At 60.5% G+C, this 19,550-nt stretch overlaps 3 protein-coding genes across 5 annotated transcripts in view; all 3 read left to right on the forward strand.

Moving 5' to 3' along the window:
• NUP98 (nucleoporin 98 and 96 precursor) overlaps window positions 1-1,731 on the forward strand; it is a 37,916-nt gene extending 36,185 nt beyond the window's left edge. Inside the window, exon 33 of the mRNA XM_074571941.1 lies at window positions 254-1,731. Within this exon, the coding sequence (XP_074428042.1) occupies window positions 254-471 (218 nt within the window). The 3' untranslated portion in view covers window positions 472-1,731. The remainder of the gene's footprint in view (window positions 1-253) is intronic.
• Window positions 1,732-5,499: 3,768 nt separating this feature from the next.
• Window positions 5,500-8,393, forward strand: CHRNA10 (cholinergic receptor nicotinic alpha 10 subunit). Its single transcript, XM_074572148.1, has 5 exons — window positions 5,500-5,560; window positions 5,872-6,017; window positions 6,705-6,859; window positions 7,222-7,754; window positions 7,909-8,393. Exons 1-5 carry the CDS (start codon window positions 5,500-5,502, stop codon window positions 8,391-8,393), a joined length of 1,380 nt encoding a protein of 459 aa, XP_074428249.1.
• Window positions 8,394-10,300: 1,907 nt separating this feature from the next.
• Window positions 10,301-14,065, forward strand: LOC141737456 (uncharacterized). 3 transcript variants are annotated; one of them, XM_074572166.1, is made up of 5 exons: window positions 10,301-10,559; window positions 12,034-12,354; window positions 12,473-12,538; window positions 12,663-12,705; window positions 12,864-14,065. In XM_074572166.1, exon 5 carries the CDS (start codon window positions 12,922-12,924, stop codon window positions 13,843-13,845), a length of 924 nt encoding a protein of 307 aa, XP_074428267.1. In that variant the 5' UTR covers window positions 10,301-10,559; window positions 12,034-12,354; window positions 12,473-12,538; window positions 12,663-12,705; window positions 12,864-12,921; the 3' UTR covers window positions 13,846-14,065. The 3 variants fall into 3 exon arrangements, with proteins under 3 accessions (XP_074428267.1, XP_074428260.1, XP_074428266.1); XM_074572159.1 differs by having other exon boundaries at window positions 10,301-10,568; window positions 11,833-12,354; window positions 12,473-12,705; XM_074572165.1 differs by having other exon boundaries at window positions 10,301-10,568; window positions 12,473-12,705.
• Window positions 14,066-19,550: the final 5,485 nt, after the last annotated feature.

Genomic DNA, 19,550 nt, shown 5'->3' on the forward strand with positions numbered 1-19,550 from the left:
CCAGGCTGGATGAGGCTTTGAGCAGCCTGATCTGGCGGGAGGTGTCCCTGCCCTGGGCAGGGTATTGGAACTAGATGATATTTAAGGTCCCTTCCAACCCGAACCATTCTGTGATTCTCTGAGATTCACTGCTGGAGCTGAGAAAAGGCCAGGTCACACCAGCGCATGGTTCCACTGACCCAGCCGCATGCCTTTGCTCCAGAATTTCCCATTTTGGAGCATGCAGAAACACTTCTCTTCCTGCTCTTTCCAGATATGGCCAAGCGCATCGCCAACCTGCTGCGGGTGGTCCTCAGCCTGCAGCACGCCCCGGAGCCCGTCTCCGACTCCACGCCGGACCTGCAGCGTGTCCCTCTTCGCCTGCTCGCTCCCCACGTCGGGCGGCTCTCTATGCCCGAGGACTATGCCTTGGAGGAGCTCCGCAGCCTCACCCAGTCTTACCTTCGGGAGCTGACAGTAGTGACTCATTGAGGAAGAATCTCTTCCACGGTTGGGACAGTTTTTACCGTTTGTTAACCCTTACCCTTGTTCTGAGGGTGAACAACCTCTCTCTAGCCACGCAGGGGTTTCCATAGAGGTGTAAAAGAGCTTTAGTACGTGGGCTGAGGCAGGAGTCTCTGTAACGCGGGGAGCACTGACTGGTGGGACCTGGCTGGCTGCACCCTCAACCACACAACATTTCCCTCGACTCAATAAAGCGCCTCTTGCTGAACCTGTCTGCAGGTGAGACTGTGCCTGTGGCGGGGGGCACGGTGGGGGCTTCGTCTCCTGGCAGATCCTTTTCACCCCTCCCGTGGCGGCGCAGAGGATGGGGAAGCAAATTCTGGGACATTTTTCTGTGGGCAGACTCCCGCTATTGGGGAGGGCTGCGCTCTGTAAACGGATGAACCTTTGGCACCTGAACTGACCGCGGACACGCTTTAAGTGGGGCTTTATGTTAAAAGTTTGCTCTGTGGGTGGGGGTGAGGGGGAGAAGAAACTTAAGTTCGGAAGTGTCTTTTTCTGTGTTCTCTTGCTAATCTGGAGACCTGCGAAACGTGTTGTTTCTCTCACTTCTCCATCCTCCATCTCCAAAAGCAAAGCAAGCTTCTTCCCTGCCCCAGGAGGAGGGGAGGTGACACTGGGTGTGGTGAGCTCTGAGGAGGGACATCTCCTGGGTGCCGCACTCAGTAAAACCCAGGAGCTTGTCCTAAGAGTTGCCGCCTTCCTGGACTCCAGGCTGCTGAGGGCAGGGGGCAAATTCCGCACCGAAAGCCAAACTGCCGAAAGGGGTCACCTGCTCGTGGAGCAGAGCAGCCTCGTGGCCTCTTTGGCCCATGTGGGCAGTGGGTGCCACCGGGTGTGCGCCATCGTCCCCCTGTCTGCTGTGGAGCTGGTTACATCAAGTGGAGCTGCCATCCCGCCTACAACCATCCCGCAAGCCAACGGCCGACTGTGTCCGTGTGCTCTGGTGTGTGCAGTCCATGCTCTTGCTGTGTCCGGAACCCGACTCTTTTTTTGTAAGAAGGAAAGAAGCCGTCTCTCGCTCCGCTCTGATTTCAGGGTTACTGCAGCGGCACCTCCTGCCACGGCCAGCCACTGCATCCAGCCTGGCGCCGCTTCGCATCGGCTCACTGAAGGTCTTTATGCATGAGGATTATACAAAGGTTTTTATTAAAAAAAAAAATATAAATAAATGATCTAGATTATTTTCCTGTCTTTTTGAAAACAATAAATAAAATGTTTATAGTATCCCCATGGTTTCCTTTGCTTATTAAATAAAATTTTGGTTTCATAGACACGTGTCCCTCAGCTTGTCCTCCCTGGGTGGCAGGGGGCAGCCTGGGTGGTGGCACAGCTCCCACGGCCGGGGTGCAGGAACGGTGCTGGGGAAGCTGAACTCTCCCTGCAGCTGGATCTGATGTAGAATCATAGAATTGTTAGGGTTGGAAGGGACCTTAAAGATCATCCAGTTCCAACCCCCCCGCCATGGGCAGGGACACCTCCCACTAGATCAGGTTGCTCAGAGCCCCGTCCAGCCTGGCCTTAAAAACTTCCAGGGATGGGGCTTCCACCACCTCTCTGGGCAACCTGTTCCAGTGTCTCACCACCCTCATGGTGAAGAACCTCTTCCTAACGTCCAGTCTGAATTGACCCATCTCTAGTTTTAATCCATTCCCTCTAGTCCCACCATTCCCCGACATCCTAAAAAGTCCCTCCCCAGCTTTCTTGTAGGCCCCCTTAAGATACTGGTAGGCCACTAGAAGGTCTCCTCAGAGCCTGCTTTTCTCCAGACTGAACAACCCCAACTCTCTCAGTCTGTCTTCATACCAGAGGTGCTGCAGCCCTCTGATCATCCTCGTGGCCCTTCTCTGGACACGTTCCAGCACGTCCATATCTTCCTTGTAGTAGGGGCTCCAGAATTGGATGCAGTACTCCAGGTGGGGTCTCACAAGAGTGGAGTAGAGGGGGAGAATCACCTCCCTCGACCTGCTGGCCACACTTCTCCTGATGCAGCCCAGGACACGATTGGCTTTCTGGGCTGCTAGTGCACACTGACGGCTCATGTTGAGCCCCTCGTCCACCAGCACCCCCAAGTCCTTTTCTTCAGGGCTGCTCTCAAGCCAGTCACTGCCCAGCCTCTATCGGTGCTGGGGATTGCCCTGACCCAGGTGCAGGCCCTTGCACTTGGCCTGGTTGAACTTCATGAGGTTGGCATGGGCCCACCTCTCCAGCCTGTCCAGGTCCCTCTGGATGGCATCCCTTCCCTCCAGCGTGTCAGCCGCCCCACACAGCTTAGTGTCATCAGCAAACTTGCTGAGGCTGCACTCAATGCCACTGTCCATGTTGCTGACAAAGATGTTAAACAAGATCCGTCCCACTACTGATCCCTGAGAGACTCCACTTGTCACTGGCCTCCACTTGGACATGGACCCATTGACAGCCACTCTTTGGGTGCAGTCGTCAAGCCAGTTCTTTATCCACTGAATTGTCAGTCCACCAAAGCCGTATTTTATCCTCTTGGAGACCAGGATGTCATGCGGGACAGTGTCAAAGGCTTTGCTCAGGTCCAGGTAAATGGCGTCAGTTGCTCTCCCCTTGTCTATTGATGTTGTGACCTTCTCATAGAAGGCCACCACGTTTGTCAGGCAGGATTTGCCCTTGGGGAAGCTGTGTTGATTGTACCAAATCACCTCTTCGTTATTCTTCTGCCTCAGCAGTGCCTCCAGGAGGATGTGCTCCATAATCTTACCAGGCACAGAGGTGAGACTGACTGGCCTATAGTTCCCTGGTTCCTCCTTCTTTCCCTTTTTGAAAATGGGGATTATGTTTCCTCTTTTCCAGTCAGTGGAGACCTCACCAGACTGCCATGGCTTTTGGAATATAATAGAGAGCAGTTTAACAACCTCATCCGCCAGTTCCTTCAGTACCCGTGGGTGTATCCCACCGGGTCCCATGGACTTGTTCACTTTCAGGTTCATCAGATGGTCATGAACCTGATCTTCATTCACGATGGGCAGTTCTGTCCAACCCCTGCCATTGTCCTCTGTGACTCCCCTGACAATCTTCTGTGACAACCCCTGCCATTGTCTTCTGACTGTCCAGGGAAGGCATTTACAGGTGCCTCAGCGCTGCCAGACAAGGGAAAAGGGGGCTCAGTGTGGAATGGGAATGGGGACCCGGTCACAAAGGACATGGAAAAGGTACTGGATGGTGTCTTCGTCTTGATCTTGACTGGTGGGACTGGCCTTCAGCAGCCTCAGGTCCCTGAGACCAGTGGGAAGGGTCAGAGTGAGGAAGACTTGCCTTGGAGAGGGGTGAGGCTGGGGAGTGCTTGGACCGGGGGTCCTAGGTCTCCGGGACCTGGCAGGGTGCGCCCCCAAGGCCACTCTCAGCCCTTTGAAAGGTGATGGTCATCAGGGGAGGTTCCTCCTCAGCCTCCGAAGAAAAAGTCATCCCTATTTCAAGGAGGAGGAGGAGGTTGTGGGGAGCTCCGGTCCCTGGCAGGGTGGTGGAAAACATCCTCCTGGGAGCTGTTTGCAGAGAGGGGAGGGAGGTGGGAGGAGGCTGAGGGGGAAAATGGCCTTTCTTGGAAGGGGGATTTCTGGAAAGAAGTGAGGGATGGGCCGGGTTACGGTTTCGTGGCAAATGGAAGGAAGGGCTTTTCCACTCAGTGCGGAACAGGCTGCTTCGAGGCAGAAAATGGTGTGTGTGCTGGAGAAGGGGTTACCTACAGCAGAGGTACGTGTCCTTGGTGGGGCACAAATCCGGACCTTGGCTCCCCGAGGTGGGGTGATGCTGGGGCATCTCTTCTCTTGGAAGCTGGGAGGGAATGTGCTCCCCAGTGCCAGCTCTGAGGCAGGAAACGACTGTAAAAACAACGGTGATTCGTGTCGCCTTGCCCAGCCGAGGCAGCTGTCCTGCCGTGCTGGCACCGCCACATGTTAAACGTGACACCGGCCGTGCCACGCAGGAGCCGGGTCATTCTGGCGTCGCCTCCTTCCATTATCGTAATTACCTCTCTGCAAACCCAGCTGCTGCCCCGGGCGGAGGAGCAGCACGGCCAGGACGTTGGGCTGTGGATGAATAATTCACTGCCTGGAAACAAAATCTCCAGCCTTCGGATCCATCAGCGCTTGGCATCTGCTGCCGGGAGCGGCGCGGGAAAGGAGCCAGGGAGGTGCCGGGCAGCGGGGGCCGGCGGCGTCCCCCACGGCTGGGACTGGGGAGACGCTCCCTGTGGCGGCCACCTCTCTACCACCCCCTGCTTTGTCTCCTGGGTCACATCCCTTAACCTCCCCGGGTATTGTCCTCCCCAAACGGGAATAATCTTCCTTTTCCCTTTCCCTGCTCTTTTACTGGGAAGAACTGAGAATGGGATGTCCCTTGCTGTGCATGGTGGTCCACAGCATCCGCTCTCAGCTCTTCCCACTGCCATGGTGGGTGTCAGTGCCCCCAAATCTCCTTTCCAGCCCCGGGGTTTCCTTTTCCAGCTTGTGCTGGGACAGGATTGAGAGGAGAGACCCCCCTTCCCGCAGCCCCCCGGCCCAGAGGCGCCTGGAGACGGTGGTTTCCAGCGCACAAAGCTGACGGTTGGGAGCGAAGCTGCCAGCGGCTCCGGGCAGGACAACACGGCGAGGAGCAACCGCGTCCCTGCCTGCTCCAGGCCACCCCCTGGTCCTTGTCACCACCGTCCTGGCCCCGAGCAGGCTGCCCACTGGCGTGGGTCTCATGGGAGGATGGTCCAGCGTGGCGTGGGGCAAAGCCTTCCCTGGGCTTGGGCTCAGCACCCAGACCTGACCCAAAGGGGCTCAGCTGCACCCAGACCCCGTCCCAGCCCTCCTCGGGGTCCCTCACCGTCACCCCCCTGCCACAGGGCTCGCTGCACCCAGACGGTCGGTCCCTGGGGAGGCCGTGCCCCCCCGCCCCGTTCCAGCCCTGACGTCACCCCAGCGCTTGCAGGTGGCACGGCCCCCCCCCGTGTCCCCCAGGCCCTGCATGGGGCGGGAGCGCAGCAGGATGGAGCCTGGAGCTCGCCCACTGCTCGCCCTCTGCCTGGCCAGCTGTCTCCTGGCCCCGGGTAAGCACTGGGGGGGCGGCGAGGGGCGCTGAACCCCACCAAGCCCCAGGCACGGGGAGAGGGTCCCTCAGCCCCTGCGAGCTGCAGTGTCCCTGACATCGGGCATCCCCGGCGGGGGGGGGATGGGGTCAGTGGGATGGGGGGCTCAGGTGATGGTGGGGAGGGATGGGGGTCTCAGCGTGCTCCCCCACCCCGCTCAGCTGCCGGCATGTTCCTGCGGCCGGGTCCTGGGGGTCCCTTGGGAGGGCTCTGGCTGCACTCGCGGCTGCGGACCGCCGCCCCCCCCCCAGCCCCGCTCTGGGTCCCCGCAGGCTGCCGGGGGGCACAGGGCAGGTTCGCCTACAAGCTGCTGCATGACCTCTTCGCCAACTACTCCAGCGCCCTGCGCCCTGTGGAGGACACAGACCGGGCCCTAAACGTCACCCTCCAGGTCACCCTTTCCCAGATCATCGACATGGTGAGTGGCCAGGGATGGCACCGGTACCGGCACTGGCAGCGTCACCAGTAGCCCAGCCCAAATGGGACCTTCCCCGTCACACTCCTGGCTACCCCTCAGCCGGGCTCTGCTCTGCCCCAGGGGGTCCCGGTTCGTTTTGGGAAGGGCTGTGCTGGTCTGGGGGGGCTGGGGAGGGCTGAGCTGGATTCCAACGGTCCCAGCTCATTTTTGGGGAGGCCTGTGCTGGTTTGGGGGGGCCTGGGCTGGTTTGGAGGGATGACCATCAGCCCTGGCTGGAGCCCAGCTCAGCCCTCCCCAAAATAAGCTGGGACCACTAGAAACCAGCTTAGCCCTATGCAACCCCCCCCCAACAAGCTCAGCCCTCGCCAAAATGAGCTGGGACTGCTGGAAACCAGATCAGCCCTTCCCAGCGCCCCCAAACCAGCTCAGTCCTCCCCAAAATGAGCTGGGACCACTAGAAACAAGCTCAGTCCTCTCCAACCCCTCCAAACCAGCTCAGCCCTCCCCAAAATGAACTGGGACGCTGGCATCCAGCTCAGCCCTCCCCAGCCCCCCCAGCCCCCCAGAGGCAGCCCAGCCCTTGGGACCCTTGCAGAGGCCGCCAGGCTGGGGCCCGGGGGGTAGGACAGGGGGCAGTGTGGCCTGTCCCTGTCCCCGTGCCCCCCCCTCACCCTCTGCTCTCTGCAGGACGAGAGGAACCAGGTCCTCACCTCCTACCTGTGGGTCCGTCAGGCCTGGCTGGACGCCCACCTCGCCTGGGACAAGGACGCTTACGGCGGCATCGACAGCATCCGCATCCCCAGCAGCTACGTCTGGCGGCCGGACATCATTCTCTACAACAAGTGGGTGCTGCTTGTGCCCCCCGGCCCCGGCTGCTCCCGGAGCTGGGGGGGCTGAGGCTGGGGCTGGGGGTGTTGCCAATGGGGAGCAGGGGGGTCCTGGTGTGGGGGATGTGGGGAGACGGTCACCTCGACTGGGTGACAAGGCGGCGGCAGGAGGTGCTGGCATCAGCCTGGTGTGCCACCCACCTGGCAGCTGGGATGTGCCACCATGGGGGTGACCAGGGGCAGCGAGCCCCCTCTTCCTGGGGGTGATGTGGGGAGGGGACACGGGGTTGGGGACCAGTGCTCGGCCCCGGCCCCGCAGACCCTTGCCCCATGTGGGGCTCGGGGCCATCCTGGCCCCACAGCGATCCCTCCCCCAGCGCCGACGACCGCTTTGGTGGCTCAGTGGAGACCAACGTGGTGCTGCGCTCCGACGGGCACATCATGTGGGACTCGCCCGCCATCACCAAGAGCTCCTGCAAGGTGGATGTCTCCTACTTCCCCTTCGACGGGCAGCGGTGCCGCCTCACCTTCGGCTCCTGGACCTACAACGGGAACCAGATCGACCTCCGCAACCGGCTGGACACCGGGGACCTGACGGACTTCGTGGAGAACGTGGAGTGGGAGGTGCTGGGCATGCCAGCCACGAGGAACGTCATCACCTATGGCTGCTGCTCCGAGCCCTACCCCGATGTCACCTACACCCTGCTCCTCCGCCGCCGCGCCTCCTTCTACATTTTCAACCTGCTCCTGCCCTGCATCATGGTCTCGTTCCTGGCACCCCTCGGCTTCTACCTGCCGGCCGACTCCGGGGAGAAGGTCTCACTGGGGGTGACAGTGCTGCTGGCCCTCACCGTCTTCCAGCTGCTGGTGGCGGAGAGCATGCCGCCCTCAGAGAGCGTCCCGCTCATTGGTGAGCCTTGATGGCACCCAGGACCCTCCCATGGGACCAGGGCATCTGCACCAGGGCGGTGGGCACCTCCCATGCCAGGGGGGTTTCCATGGTGGGAGGTGGGCAGGGGTCTCTCCCCACCCTGCCAAGGCATCACCACCCATTACCCACGCAGGGAAGTACTACATCGCCACCATGACCATGATCGCGGCCTCCACCGCGCTGACCATCTTCATCATGAACATCCACCACTGTGGCCCGGGGGCCCGGCCCGTTCCCACCTGGGCCAGGCGGCTCATCCTCCACCACATGGCCCGGCTCTGCTGTGTCTACGAGGTGGGCGAGAGCTGCAAGAGCCCCCGGCGGGTGCCGGGCAGGCGGGTGGGCAGGGAGGACACTGGGGGGCCAGGGGAGAGCCCCATGGAGGGGGAGGTGGGTGCCGAGGCAGGGGGCTGTCCCCGGGACCGCTGCCTGTGCCACCACAATGACCTGCTGAGGAACGTGGGGTACATCGCCGGCTGCTTCCGGCGCCACCGAGCCTCCCAGCGCCGGACCGGCGAGTGGAAGAAGGTGGCCAGGGTGATGGACCGCTTCTTCATGTGGGTCTTCTTCCTCATGGTCTTCCTCATGAGTGTGCTGGTCCTGGGCAATGCTGCCTGATGGCCCAGTGGACTCAGTGACCCCAGAGATAGTTGTGGCCACAGGTGCCATGGTTTGGGTGGGAAGGGACCTTAAAGATCATCTCATTCTACCCCCCTGCCCTGGGCAGGGACACCTCCCACCAGCCCAGGTCGCTCCAAGCCCCGGCCAACCTGGCCTTGAACCCCTCCAGGGATGGGGCAGCCACAGCTTCTCTGGGCAACCTGGGCCAGGGGCTCACCGCCCTCACAGCCAAGAATTTCTGCCCGAGATCTCAGCCCAATCTCCCCTCTTGCAGTGGAAAACCCTTCCCCCTCGTCCCATGGCTCCCCTCCCTCATCCAGAGTCCCTCCCCAGCTTTCCTGGAGCCCCTTGAGGGACTGGAAGGGGCTCCAAGGTCTCTGCGGAGCTTTCTCTTCTCCAGGCTGAACCTCCCCAACTCTCTCAGCCCGTCCTCCCAGCAGAGGGGCTCCAGCCCTCCCAGCATCTCCAGGGCGTCCTCTGGACCATATAGATATACGCATAGACACCTTTCACTCCTCCTGTGTCCCCACCGGTAACTGCCACCCTGCCTGGCCAGGGCTCGGGTCTGCTGCAGCCCCCCGAGACGCCACTCCAGTGCCCGGCAGCCCTGGTGAGGGTCCCAGGGGAGCAGGGCAGCCCCCACCCCGTCCCCTCCGGGTGCTGGCTGGGGCCAGGATGGTGCCCGGGAGGGACACAGGGGTCTGGCCCTCGACACCTTCGGTGACAGAGCATGGACCTTTGTATCCCACCCAAACCCTGCGTGCGGTAAATAGCGGAGCATTTCCTGCCGATCCATCCGGGCTTACGGAATATCTCCCCCCCCTGCATTTACTGATCCGTCCTCAATAAAATAACGACTCCATCAGCTCTGGCTGAGTGACCTCTGGCTCTTCTCCTGCGACAGCGACGGCGGCTGGTCCGCGCTCACCCTGCCCGACAGCCTGTGCCGGGGGGGGCTGGGCCCCTCGTCCCCATCCCTGCCCCACAGCCCACAGAGTGGCTGGCGGAGGCCTCGGGGCTCATGCCATCTTGTCACCTTGTCACCGGTGGAGGGGACCGATCAGCTGGTGGGGAGGGGGAGAGTGGCCAAAGCCGGGGGGACACCCGTGGGTGATGGGGGAACCTGGGGATGAGAGCCGGAGGCGCTGGGGCAGCCGGAACAGGGTGCGGGGGACACGGAGTGCCCTCGGGCTGGCTGGGATGGCGCACAGACGCTGGCAGCAGGGATGGCCGTAGCGAGGGGAGCGCGGGGGGGCAGCAGCACCGGCCCCGGCTGAGTGCAGGGACCCGGCTGGGGGGACATGGCGAGGGGAAGGAGCCGCTGTCCCCGCGGGGAGCCCCGGGGCGAGGAGGGAGCCCGGCCAGGGCAGCCCCAGCGGCCGAGGAGGAAGGCAAAGGGGCCAGGCAGCATGGCAAGCGCAGGGCAGCGCGGACGGGGGTCCCACCGAGACCCCAGCCCTGCGCCGACTCCGCTCAGGGGGGTCCCAGCAGGGCCCCCAGGCACAGCCAGGTCCCGGCAGCGGCAGGGGGGTCCCCAGCCCCATCTCAGCCCCCGTCCGGCGGGGACGGGCTCAGCCACAGCTGGGGAGAGAGGGCGGGGGCTGCGGGGGCCACCAGGCAGTGCCGGGGGGGGGCGGCTCCCAGCTCTCTCCCGGCTCCCTTAGAGGCAGCATCACCCAGGCGGCTTGTGCTGAGGCCGGCACAAGCCCGGGCAGCGGCGGGGAAGCGCAGCTCGCCCGCGGGCACCCGCAGCTCGGCCGCAGCTGGCGCGAGGGCGGGGGGCGAGGCGGGGGCGGAGCCTGCAGCCGCCGCGGCCAGACCCCACCCCCGTCAAAGGCGGCCCCGGGGAGGGCGGCGAGCAGGAGCAGGAGCAGGAGCGGGAGCGGGAGCGGGAGCGGGGCGAGCAGCCGGGGCGCGGGAGTTCACGCGAGAGTGGAGTTCGCGCGGGATTTCAGCTCGCGCGGGACGCCGAGGCAGGGCGAGGCGGGGGAGCTCAGCCATGGCGTGTACCCGAAAGGCGCAGCCTCCCGCGTGTTGCGCACTTTCCAGAGGAGACGCGGCCACGCAGACAGAGCCCCCCTGGACGCCTGCAGCCCCCCCGGGCTGTGTCTGCAGGGAGCGCCTTCACCTCTCCCGGGTAGCGGAGGGTAGAAGGGATGCCGGGTGCGTGAGGTGCGAGCAGGCGGCTGATCCGCTCGGCCTGGCGGCAGAGGTCAAAGAGGGAGCAGAAAGGCTGCGGAGCGTCAGGGAGAGGGCAGAGCAGCAGAGAGTTGGGGTTGTTCAGCCCGGAGAAGAGAAGGCTGCGGGGAGACCTTGTAGCGGCCTTGCAGTCCCTCAAGGGGGCCTCCAGGAGGGATTGGGAGGGACTGTGGCTGAGGGAGTGTAACGATAGGGCACGGGGTAACGGCCTCAAACTGAAGGAGGGTAGATTTAGATTGGCTCTCAGGAAGAAATTCTTGACTGTGAGGGTGCTGAGGCACTGGCACAGGTTGCCCAGGGAAGTTGTCAGTGGCCCATCCCTGGAGGTGTTCTTCTGGAGAGAGTCCAGCGTAGGGCAGCAAAGATGCTGGAGGGATTGGAGCATCGTCCTTCTGAGGAAAGGCTGAGAGAGCTGGGACTCTTTAGCCCGGAGAAGAGAAGGCTGAGGGGAGACCTTCTTAATGTTTACAAGTATCTAAAGGGTGGGCTGAAGGAGGATGGAGCCAGGCTCTTTTCAGTGGTTGCCAGTAAGAGGACGAGGGGTAACGGGCACAAGCTGGAACATAGGAAGTTCCGATCTAACATGAGGAAAAACTTCTTCACGGTGAGGGTGAGAGAGCACTGGAAGAGGCTGCCCAGGGAGGTTGTGGAGTCTCCTTCTCTGGAGACTTTCAAGACGTGCCTGGATGCAGTCGTGAGTAATGTGCTGGGGGCAATGCTGCTTTAGCAGGGGAGTTGGATAGATGATCTCTAGAGGTCCCTTCCAACTCTGAAATTCTGTGAGTCCATGAAAAGTTCAGCCTGGGGAAGAGAAAGCTCCATGGAGACCTTGGAGCCCCTTCCAGTCCCTCAAGGGGCTCCAGCAAACCTGGGGAGGGACTCTGGATGAGGGAGGGGAGCCATGGGACGAGGGGGAAGGGTGTTCCACTGCAAGAGGGGAGACTGAGCTGAGATCTCGGGCAGAAATTCTTGGCTGTGAGGGCGGTGAGCCCCTGGCCCAGGTTGCCCAGAGAAGCTGTGGCTGCCCCATCCCTGGAGGGGATCAAGGCCAGGTTGGCCGGGGCTTGGAGCGACCTGGGCTGGTGGGAGGTGTCCCTGCCCAGGGCAGGGGGTGGCACTGGGTGGCCTTTAAGGTGCCTTCCCACCCAAACCATGCCCTGAAGGGGTGGGGCCCTTCTCCTTCTCCCTCCCTTCTTGTTATGGTTTGAGAAACCCACCACAATTTCTTGTCCTTTAGACAACTACTCTCTCACCCGATGACCCCTCCCCACCCGGGAAGAGGAATTGGGGAAAAACAAGGAAACAGGAGGGTTGCAATAAAAATAGATTTACTAGGATAAAACTAAAGAATTAACATTAATAACGCTAAAGAAGCAGTGTCAATCCCGATAACGATATAAAATACCCAAGGACTACACCCAGCCCCTTCCATCAGCAGGAAGCCGTGCACTCCCAGCAGGGGACAGCCAATGGGGGACAGTGCGAGCGCTGCGGCTTCGGGAGGAAGGGAAGGGCTCAGGGCTCCGAGACCGCGGCAAGGAGACCTCAGCCCCAGAAGTCTCGTGGGTCCCGTCACTGGGGACCCAGGAGGACACTGGGGAGCTACATCGCGGTTCTGTGCTGGTGACTGGGAGCACCGCAGCCACACTGGAGTCGGTGCTGTGGGCGCTCTGACGCCGTGTCTCCCCTGGGCCCTCTCCTCCTGACTGTGATGGGACTCAGCGTATTCTCAGCTGTGCTGCAGAGCAAGCGGCTTCAGGTAGGTGACTGTTGCACCACACTGTGCTGCGGCATGGGGGGGCGAGGGGTGCTGTGGGGGGCAGTGGTGTGGGACTGGGAGGTGCTCCCGTCTCACCCAGCTCCTGGGGACCTTGCAGAAGTGGTGAAGAAGAAGAAGAAGCATCAGACAAGAAAACAAGAGCCCAGCCAGAGGTGGCAGAGCTGTAAGTGGCCCCAGCACCGAGCACCCTGCAAACGGCCGACAGCCCACGGCAGCCCTGAGCCAGGGCTGTGCCGGGGGCTACCAGCTGATCACTCTCTCTCCTCCCGCCACAACTTCTCGGGCAGTGGATGGAGGAGTGGAGAAATCCCGGCCCAAGCAGGAGAAGCGGTGAGTGTGGGGGAGACCCCCGATGCTGCCCCAGACCCTCACCCCGTGCCCTGCCCCTGCCTGCGCTGGGCAGCCCTGACCGCCAGCCAAGGGGGGTGCTGCCCGCGGGTCCCGCTGGGCTCCGGGGTGCAGTGGGGTCTCTTTCTCCTCCTCTGCAGGGCGAGTGCGGAGGCCTTGAAGAGGAAGCCCCTCTCCCCACGGGCCCCGCTGGCCACCATGGACTCCATGACAGACAGAGGCTACTCTTCCTTCAGCTCCCTCTACTCCTTCCCGGAGCCCCGGCCTGGTGCGATGGCGGAGCTGGCAGCACTCGACCGCTCAGGACCCCGCCATCCCCCCAGGGCTGTCAAGGGGAGGGTGGAGGAGCCAGGGCCAGCCCTCTGCCAGGAGCCCCCACTGGAACTGCCAACAAGGACCAAGCAAGAGCCGGTCCCCAGGGAAAGCAGGGACAGGGTGCAGAGCCCTGTGGACACGCAGCCTTCACCCTGCAGCCCCCCAGCCATGGCCTCGGACCAAGGGGAGCTGGTCATGGAGCTCCTCCGCTGTTTCGAGTGCACCCAGGAGATGGCCAGGCAGTGCTGTGAGATGCTGAAGGTGCTGCAGGCCCGTTGGCAAGGGGCAGCGGGGGCCTGTGATTGGAACCTCCCCAGGGAGCCCTTCCATCCCCTGGGCAGGATGGAGGCGCAGCAGCAGCTGGGGGCCACAGTGAAGCCCCAGCACCTGGAAGCGGAGCAGCCGTGGGTGGGTGCAAACATGGATAAGTCTCAAGATTGGGGACATGGACAAGGAGAAGGACACAGGACGAGACAGAAGTGTGAAGGAGAAGGAAAGGAGCAGCCCTGTGGAGCTCGGCAGGGGGAGCCTGGTGGAAGTGAAGAGAAACAGCAAGACGGGGCCGGGCGAGAACAACTCCATGGGGCCAAGCACCAGCAGCCCCCCAGGCTCAGGCAGGAGCACCCCCATGGATGCGGAAGGGAGGAGGGACAGGGCGCAGAGCCCCGTGAATGTGCTTCCGCCGCCCAGCAGCCCCCCAGCCAAGGCCACGGACGACAAGTTGCTCTACTTGGAGCTCTTGGACACTGTCAAGACCTTGGAGGAGGAGAGGCAGCAGCACGGCGAGGTCGTGGACAGGGAGTGTGACCAGGCGTCCCCAGGGCTGTGCCTGCTAGGACGGTGCCTGTGTCAGTGCTGCACCCGGCTCTGGCACCGCCTGAAGGACTGCTGGAGACGCTGCTGCCGGCCGCGCCGCGTCTGCTTCAGCAATTTCCCCCAGTGGGTGGGACGGGTGGGGCCGGGAACCCCCTGGGGTGCCCCTCTTCTGAACCAATAAAAAAGTCAATATTTTCTCTATCCCTGTGACTGTCAGCAGATCAGTTTTGTCCCTTGACAGAGGCAGAGAATCAGTTTTGTGTAAGGACAACAGTATATGCTACAGTAATCCTGACTCCCGTGGAGATGGGGGGGCCCTTGCCCCTTGTGCATTACACCCCACCCGAAGAGATAGACAACTTCTGTTAATTATGTTTACTATCTTTATCAGATCATCTGTTATTATGTGTAACAATAATGCACCCTCAGTGAGTTTGCAGATGACACCAAGCTCGGAGGGAGTGTTGATCTGCTTGAGGGAAGGAAGGCTCTACAGAGGGCCCTGGACAGGCTGGAGGGATGGGCCAAGGCCAATTGGATGAGGTTTAATAAGGCCAAGGGCCGGGTCCTGCATTTTGGTCACAACAACCCCAAGCAACGCCAGGGGCTTGGGGAAGAGTGGCTGGAAAGCTGCCCCGCAGAAAAGGACCTGGGGGTGCTGGTGGCCGGCCAGCTTAACATGAGCCAGTCCTCCCCCAGATGAGCTGGGATCACTGGAAACCGGCTCAGCTCCCTCCAACCCCCCCCGAAGCAGCACAGCCCTCCCCAAAATGAGCTGGGACCGCTGGCGTCCAGCTCAACCCTGCCCAGCCCCCCCAGACCAGCGCAACCCCCCAAAGGCAGCCCAGCCCTCGGGACCCTTGCAGAGGCCGCCAGGCTGGGGCCCAGGGGGCGGGTCGGGGGTGTCGCGTGAAAAGGGGCAAAGCGGTTTTGGCAGAAAAGGAACCCCCTTGCGTTCTAACACTCCTCACCGAGGTGGGAGGCCAGGTGCGGCTGGGTTTAAATCCTGAGGGATGCCCAATTCAGCACTATCAGCCCAATGGCGTTTAATGTGTATTAAAGTGTTACGATTTGGGCACAGTAATAGTGGACTGCACCTTCCGTCTAGTCGTGCTCGTGAACTAGCACGGCCACTCTCGAGTCTTTGGTCGCGTTCGGTGAGAAACCAAAAGGACGAGCTACTTCAAAAAGTGCAGTTTATTTAAACAACAGATAGATAGGTTCTTAGGGCAGCCGGTGATAAATACACTGTCTGCAAAGCACGTGCAAATGAAAGTATTGTTACATCTACAAAACGCGGGACAAAGTTCTAACGATACAGCCTGGCTATACATGTAGAAAAGAGAGTCTCTAGAGAAATTTCGGAGTTTCCCGAGGAAGCCCTCGGTATAATCTAAGTCTTACCCAAAGGTGTCCCTATGGGGGGGAAGAGAGGCTCAGCCCGTCGCCTGCTCCCAGAAGCCAGTGATGGAATTCTTTGCGATGGTGTCTTCCCTGGGTATCCCCCCTCTCTCGGGCTGTTTTTCTACTATTTGTTATCTTCGAGGTGGAGTTTGAGTGACTTTAGTCGTACATACTTTTATCATGATTGGTGTAAATTTTTCTCGCTTCACAATTAAAGGTGTAGTTTACGAGAAGCTCAGGGCGCAGGCTCAAGAAGGAGCGGTCGCACCTTGGAGGCGGGTAGCCTTCGGGGTGGAGGTGTGGTTTGGTATTATAATGACATTCTAATGAGCAAAGTTCGCACAAAGGACAGCGTTTCATCAAAATTTGACAAAATGTTGGCTCTGAGCATCGAGCGGGCAGCTAATTGGCAGCTTATCTGTTTCCTGGTATCATCCCATTCCCGTATCCGCTATACATCCTAAGGTAAAGCCGCGGAATAACTGCATCCCGTCCCGTACCTCATGTAGCTTATCAGGGAACCACAGGTGTTGTATCCTTCATGCCAGCTGCGGCTCTTTTCTACCTCAGAAGCCTCTTGATTTTCTACTTTTCCTTCATGTGTGAACAATGCTGTACTTTTGTATTTTTAGCCAATTTAGTATTTATTCCACACCCTGCAATCAAGCGAGTCAGGTGGTGAAAGCCTCTGTGGTATGGAGGCCGATGGCTGAAATATCAATATGGGGAGGCCTGGCAGATTGACGATACCACACTGCCACAAACCCACCAAGGTAAGGACCATGTGCTCACAGTGGTGGAAGCAAGCACTGGATGGCTGGAAACGTACCCTGTGCCCCGTGCCGCTGTGGGACCTTAAAACAATGGGATACACAGTTAGCAAAGGGCACCTGGCTAGTTAACACCAGGGGATCTAATAATTGAGCTGGTCCTGCCCAATCAGAACTTCCACGTACCGTAGAAGGGGATAAAGTCTCAAACTGAAGGAGGGTAGATTTAGATTGGCTCTCAGGAAGAAATTCTTGACTGTGAGGGTGGTGAGGCACTGGCACAGGTTGCTCGGGGAAGTTGTCAGTGGCCCATCCCTGGAGGTGTTCGAGGCCAGGCTGGATGAGGCTTTGGGCGGCCTGGTCTAGTGGGAGGTGTCCCACTAGAGGCGTCCCACTAGAGGTGTCCCCCAGGGCAGGGGGGTTGGAACTGGATGATCTTTAAGGTCCCTTCCAACCCGAACCATTCTGCAGTTCTGTGATGTCGTCTACCTTGACTTGAGCAAGGCTTTTGACACTGTCTGTCATAACATCGTCCTTAGGAGACTGAGGAAGTGTGGACTAGACGAGGGGACAGTGAGGTGGATGGAGAGCTGGCTGCGTGACAGGACTCAGAGGGTCGTCATTCATGGAGCAGGGTCGAGTTGGAGGCCTCTAACCAGTGGTGTCCCGCAGGGGTCAATACTTGGACCAGTATTGTTTAACGTATTCATCAACAGCCTGGATGAGGGGAGAGAGTGTGTGCTCAGCAAGTTCGCTGATGATACCAAACTGGGGGGGGTGGCTGAGACCCCAGAGGGCCGTGCTGCCATCCAGCGTGAGCCAGACAGGCTGGGGAGCTGGGCAGAGAAGAACCTAATGAGGTTCAACAAGGACAAGGGCAGGGTCCTGCAGCTGGGGAGGAAGAGTGTCAGGCAGCAGTATGGGTTAGGGGTGGACCGGCTGGAAAGCAGCTCTGAAGAAAAGGATCTGGGGGTCTTGGTAGACAGTAAATTATCCATGAGCAAGCCATGTGCCCTTGTCGCCAAGAAGGCCAGCGGAATTCTGGGCTGCACAGGGAAGAGCGTGGCCAGCACGTCAAGGCAGGTCATTCTCCCCCTCTGCTCTGCACTGGTGAGGCCACAACTGGAGTACTGTGTCCAGCTCTGGGCTCCCCAGATCAAGAGAGACGGGGAAGTTCTGGAGAGAGTCCAGCGTAGGGCAACAAAGATGATTGAGGGATTGGAGCATCTCTGTTATGAGGAAAGGCTGAGAGAGCTGGGACTCTTTAGCCCGGAGAAGAGAAGGCTGAGGGGAGACCTTATTAATGTTTACAAGTATCTGAAGGGTGGGCTGAAGGAGGATGGAGCCAGACTCTTTTCAGTGGTTGCCAGTAAGAGGACGAGGGGTAACGGGCACAAGCTGGAACATAGGAAGTTCCGATCAAACATGAGGAAAAACTTCTTCACGGTGAGGGTGAGAGAGCACTGGAACAGGCTGCCCAGGGAGGTTGTGGAGTCTCCTTCTCTGGAGACTTTCAAGACGTGCCTGGATGCAGTCGTGAGTAATGTGCTGGGGGCAATGCTGCTTTAGCAGGGGAGTTGGATAGATGATCTCTAGAGGTCCCTTCCAACTCTGAAATTCTGTGAGTCCATGAAAAGTTCAGCCTGGGGAAGAGAAAGCTCCGCGGAGACCTTGGAGCCCCTTCCAGTCCCTCAAGGGGCTCCAGCAAAGCTGGGGAGGGACTCTGGATGAGGGAGGGGAGCCATGGGACGAGGGGGAAGGGGTTTCCGCTGCAAGAGGCGAGATTGGGCTGAGATCTCGGGCAGAAATTCTTGGCTGTGAGGGCGGTGAGCCCCTGGCCCAGGTTGCCCAGAGAAGCTGTGGCTGCCCCATCCCTGGAGGGGTTCAAGGCCAGGTTGGCCGGGGCTTGGAGCAAGCTGGGCTGGTGGGAGGTGTCCCTGCCCAGGGCAGGGGGTGGCACTGGGTGGCCTTTAAGGTCCCTTCCCACCCAAACCATTCCCTGAAGGGGTGGGGCCCTTCTCCTTCTCCCTCCCTTCTTGTTATGGTTTGAGAAACCCACCACAATTTGTTGTCCTTTAGACAACTACTCTCTCACCCAATGACCCCTCCCCACCCGGGAAGAGGAATTGGGGAAAAACAAGGAAACAGGAGGGTTGCAATAAAAATAGATTTACTAGGATAAAACTAAAGAATTAACATTAATAACGCTAAAGAAGCAGTGTCAATCCCGATAACGATATAAAATACCCAAGGACTACACCCAGCCCCTTCCATCAGCAGGAAGCCGTGCACTCCCAGCAGGGGACAGCCAATGGGGGACAGTGCGAGCGCTGCGGCTTCGGGAGGAAGGGAAGGGCTCAGGGCTCCGAGACCGCGGCAAGGAGACCTCGGCCCCAGAAGTCTCGTGGGTCCTGTCACCGGGGACCCAGGAGGACACTGGGGAGCTACATCGCGGTTCTGTGCTGGTGACTGGGAGCACCGCAGCCACACCGGAGTCGGTGCCGTGGGCGCTCTGACGCCCTGTCTCCCCTGGGCCCTCTCCTCCTGACTGTGATGGGACTCAGCGTATTCTCAGCTGTGCTGCAGAGCAAGCGGCTTCAGGTAGGTGACTGTTGCACCACACTGTGCTGCACCGCACTGCGCCGCAGGATGGGGTGGCCAGGGATGGTATGGGGTGGCGAGGAATGGCGAGGGGTGCTGTGGGGTGCTGTGGGGGGCTGTGGTGTGGGACTGGGAGGTACTCCCGTCTCACCCAGCTCCTGGGGACCTTGCAGAAGTGGTGAAGAAGAAGCATCAGACAAGAAAACAAGAGCCCAGCCAGAGGTGGCAGAGCTGTAAGTGGCCCCAGCATGGAGCACCCTGCAAACGGCCAACAGCCCACGGCAGCCCTGAGCCAGGTCTGTGCCGGGGGCTACCAGCTGATCACTCTTGTCTCCTCCCGCCACAACTTCTCGGGCAGAGGATGGAGGAGCGGAGAAATCCCGGCCCAAGCAGGAGAAGCGCTGAGTGTGGGGGAGACCCCAGATGCTGCCCCAGACCCTCACCCCGTGCCCTGCCCCTGCCTGCGCTGGGCAGCCCTGACCGCCCGCCAAGGGGGGTGCTGCCCGCGGGTCCCGCTGGGGTCTGGGGTGCAGCGGGGTCTCTTTCTCCTCCTCTGCAGGGCGAGTGCGGAGGCCTTGAGCAGGAAGCCCCTCTCCCCACGGGCCTTGCTGGCCACCATGGACTACATGACAGACAGAGGCTACTCTTCCTCAGCTTCCTTTACCCTTCCCGGAGGCCTGTCCTGGTGGGATGGCGGAGCTGGCAGCACTCAACTGCTCAGGACCCCGCCATCCCCCCAGGGCTGTCAAGGGGAGGGTGCAGGAGCCAGGGCCAGCCCTGTGCCAGGAGCCCCCACTGGAACTGCCAACAAGGACCACCCAAGAGGTCTACTTGAGCTCTTGCGCATTTTCAAGTTGTGGGGGGAGAGGCAGCAGCGCGGCGAGCCCATGGCCAGACTGCCATGGCCAGACAGCCCATGGC

Source organism: Larus michahellis, chromosome 1, assembly GCF_964199755.1.
Source record: "Larus michahellis chromosome 1, bLarMic1.1, whole genome shotgun sequence".
In the NCBI taxonomy this organism is placed as follows: domain Eukaryota; kingdom Metazoa; phylum Chordata; class Aves; order Charadriiformes; family Laridae; genus Larus; species Larus michahellis.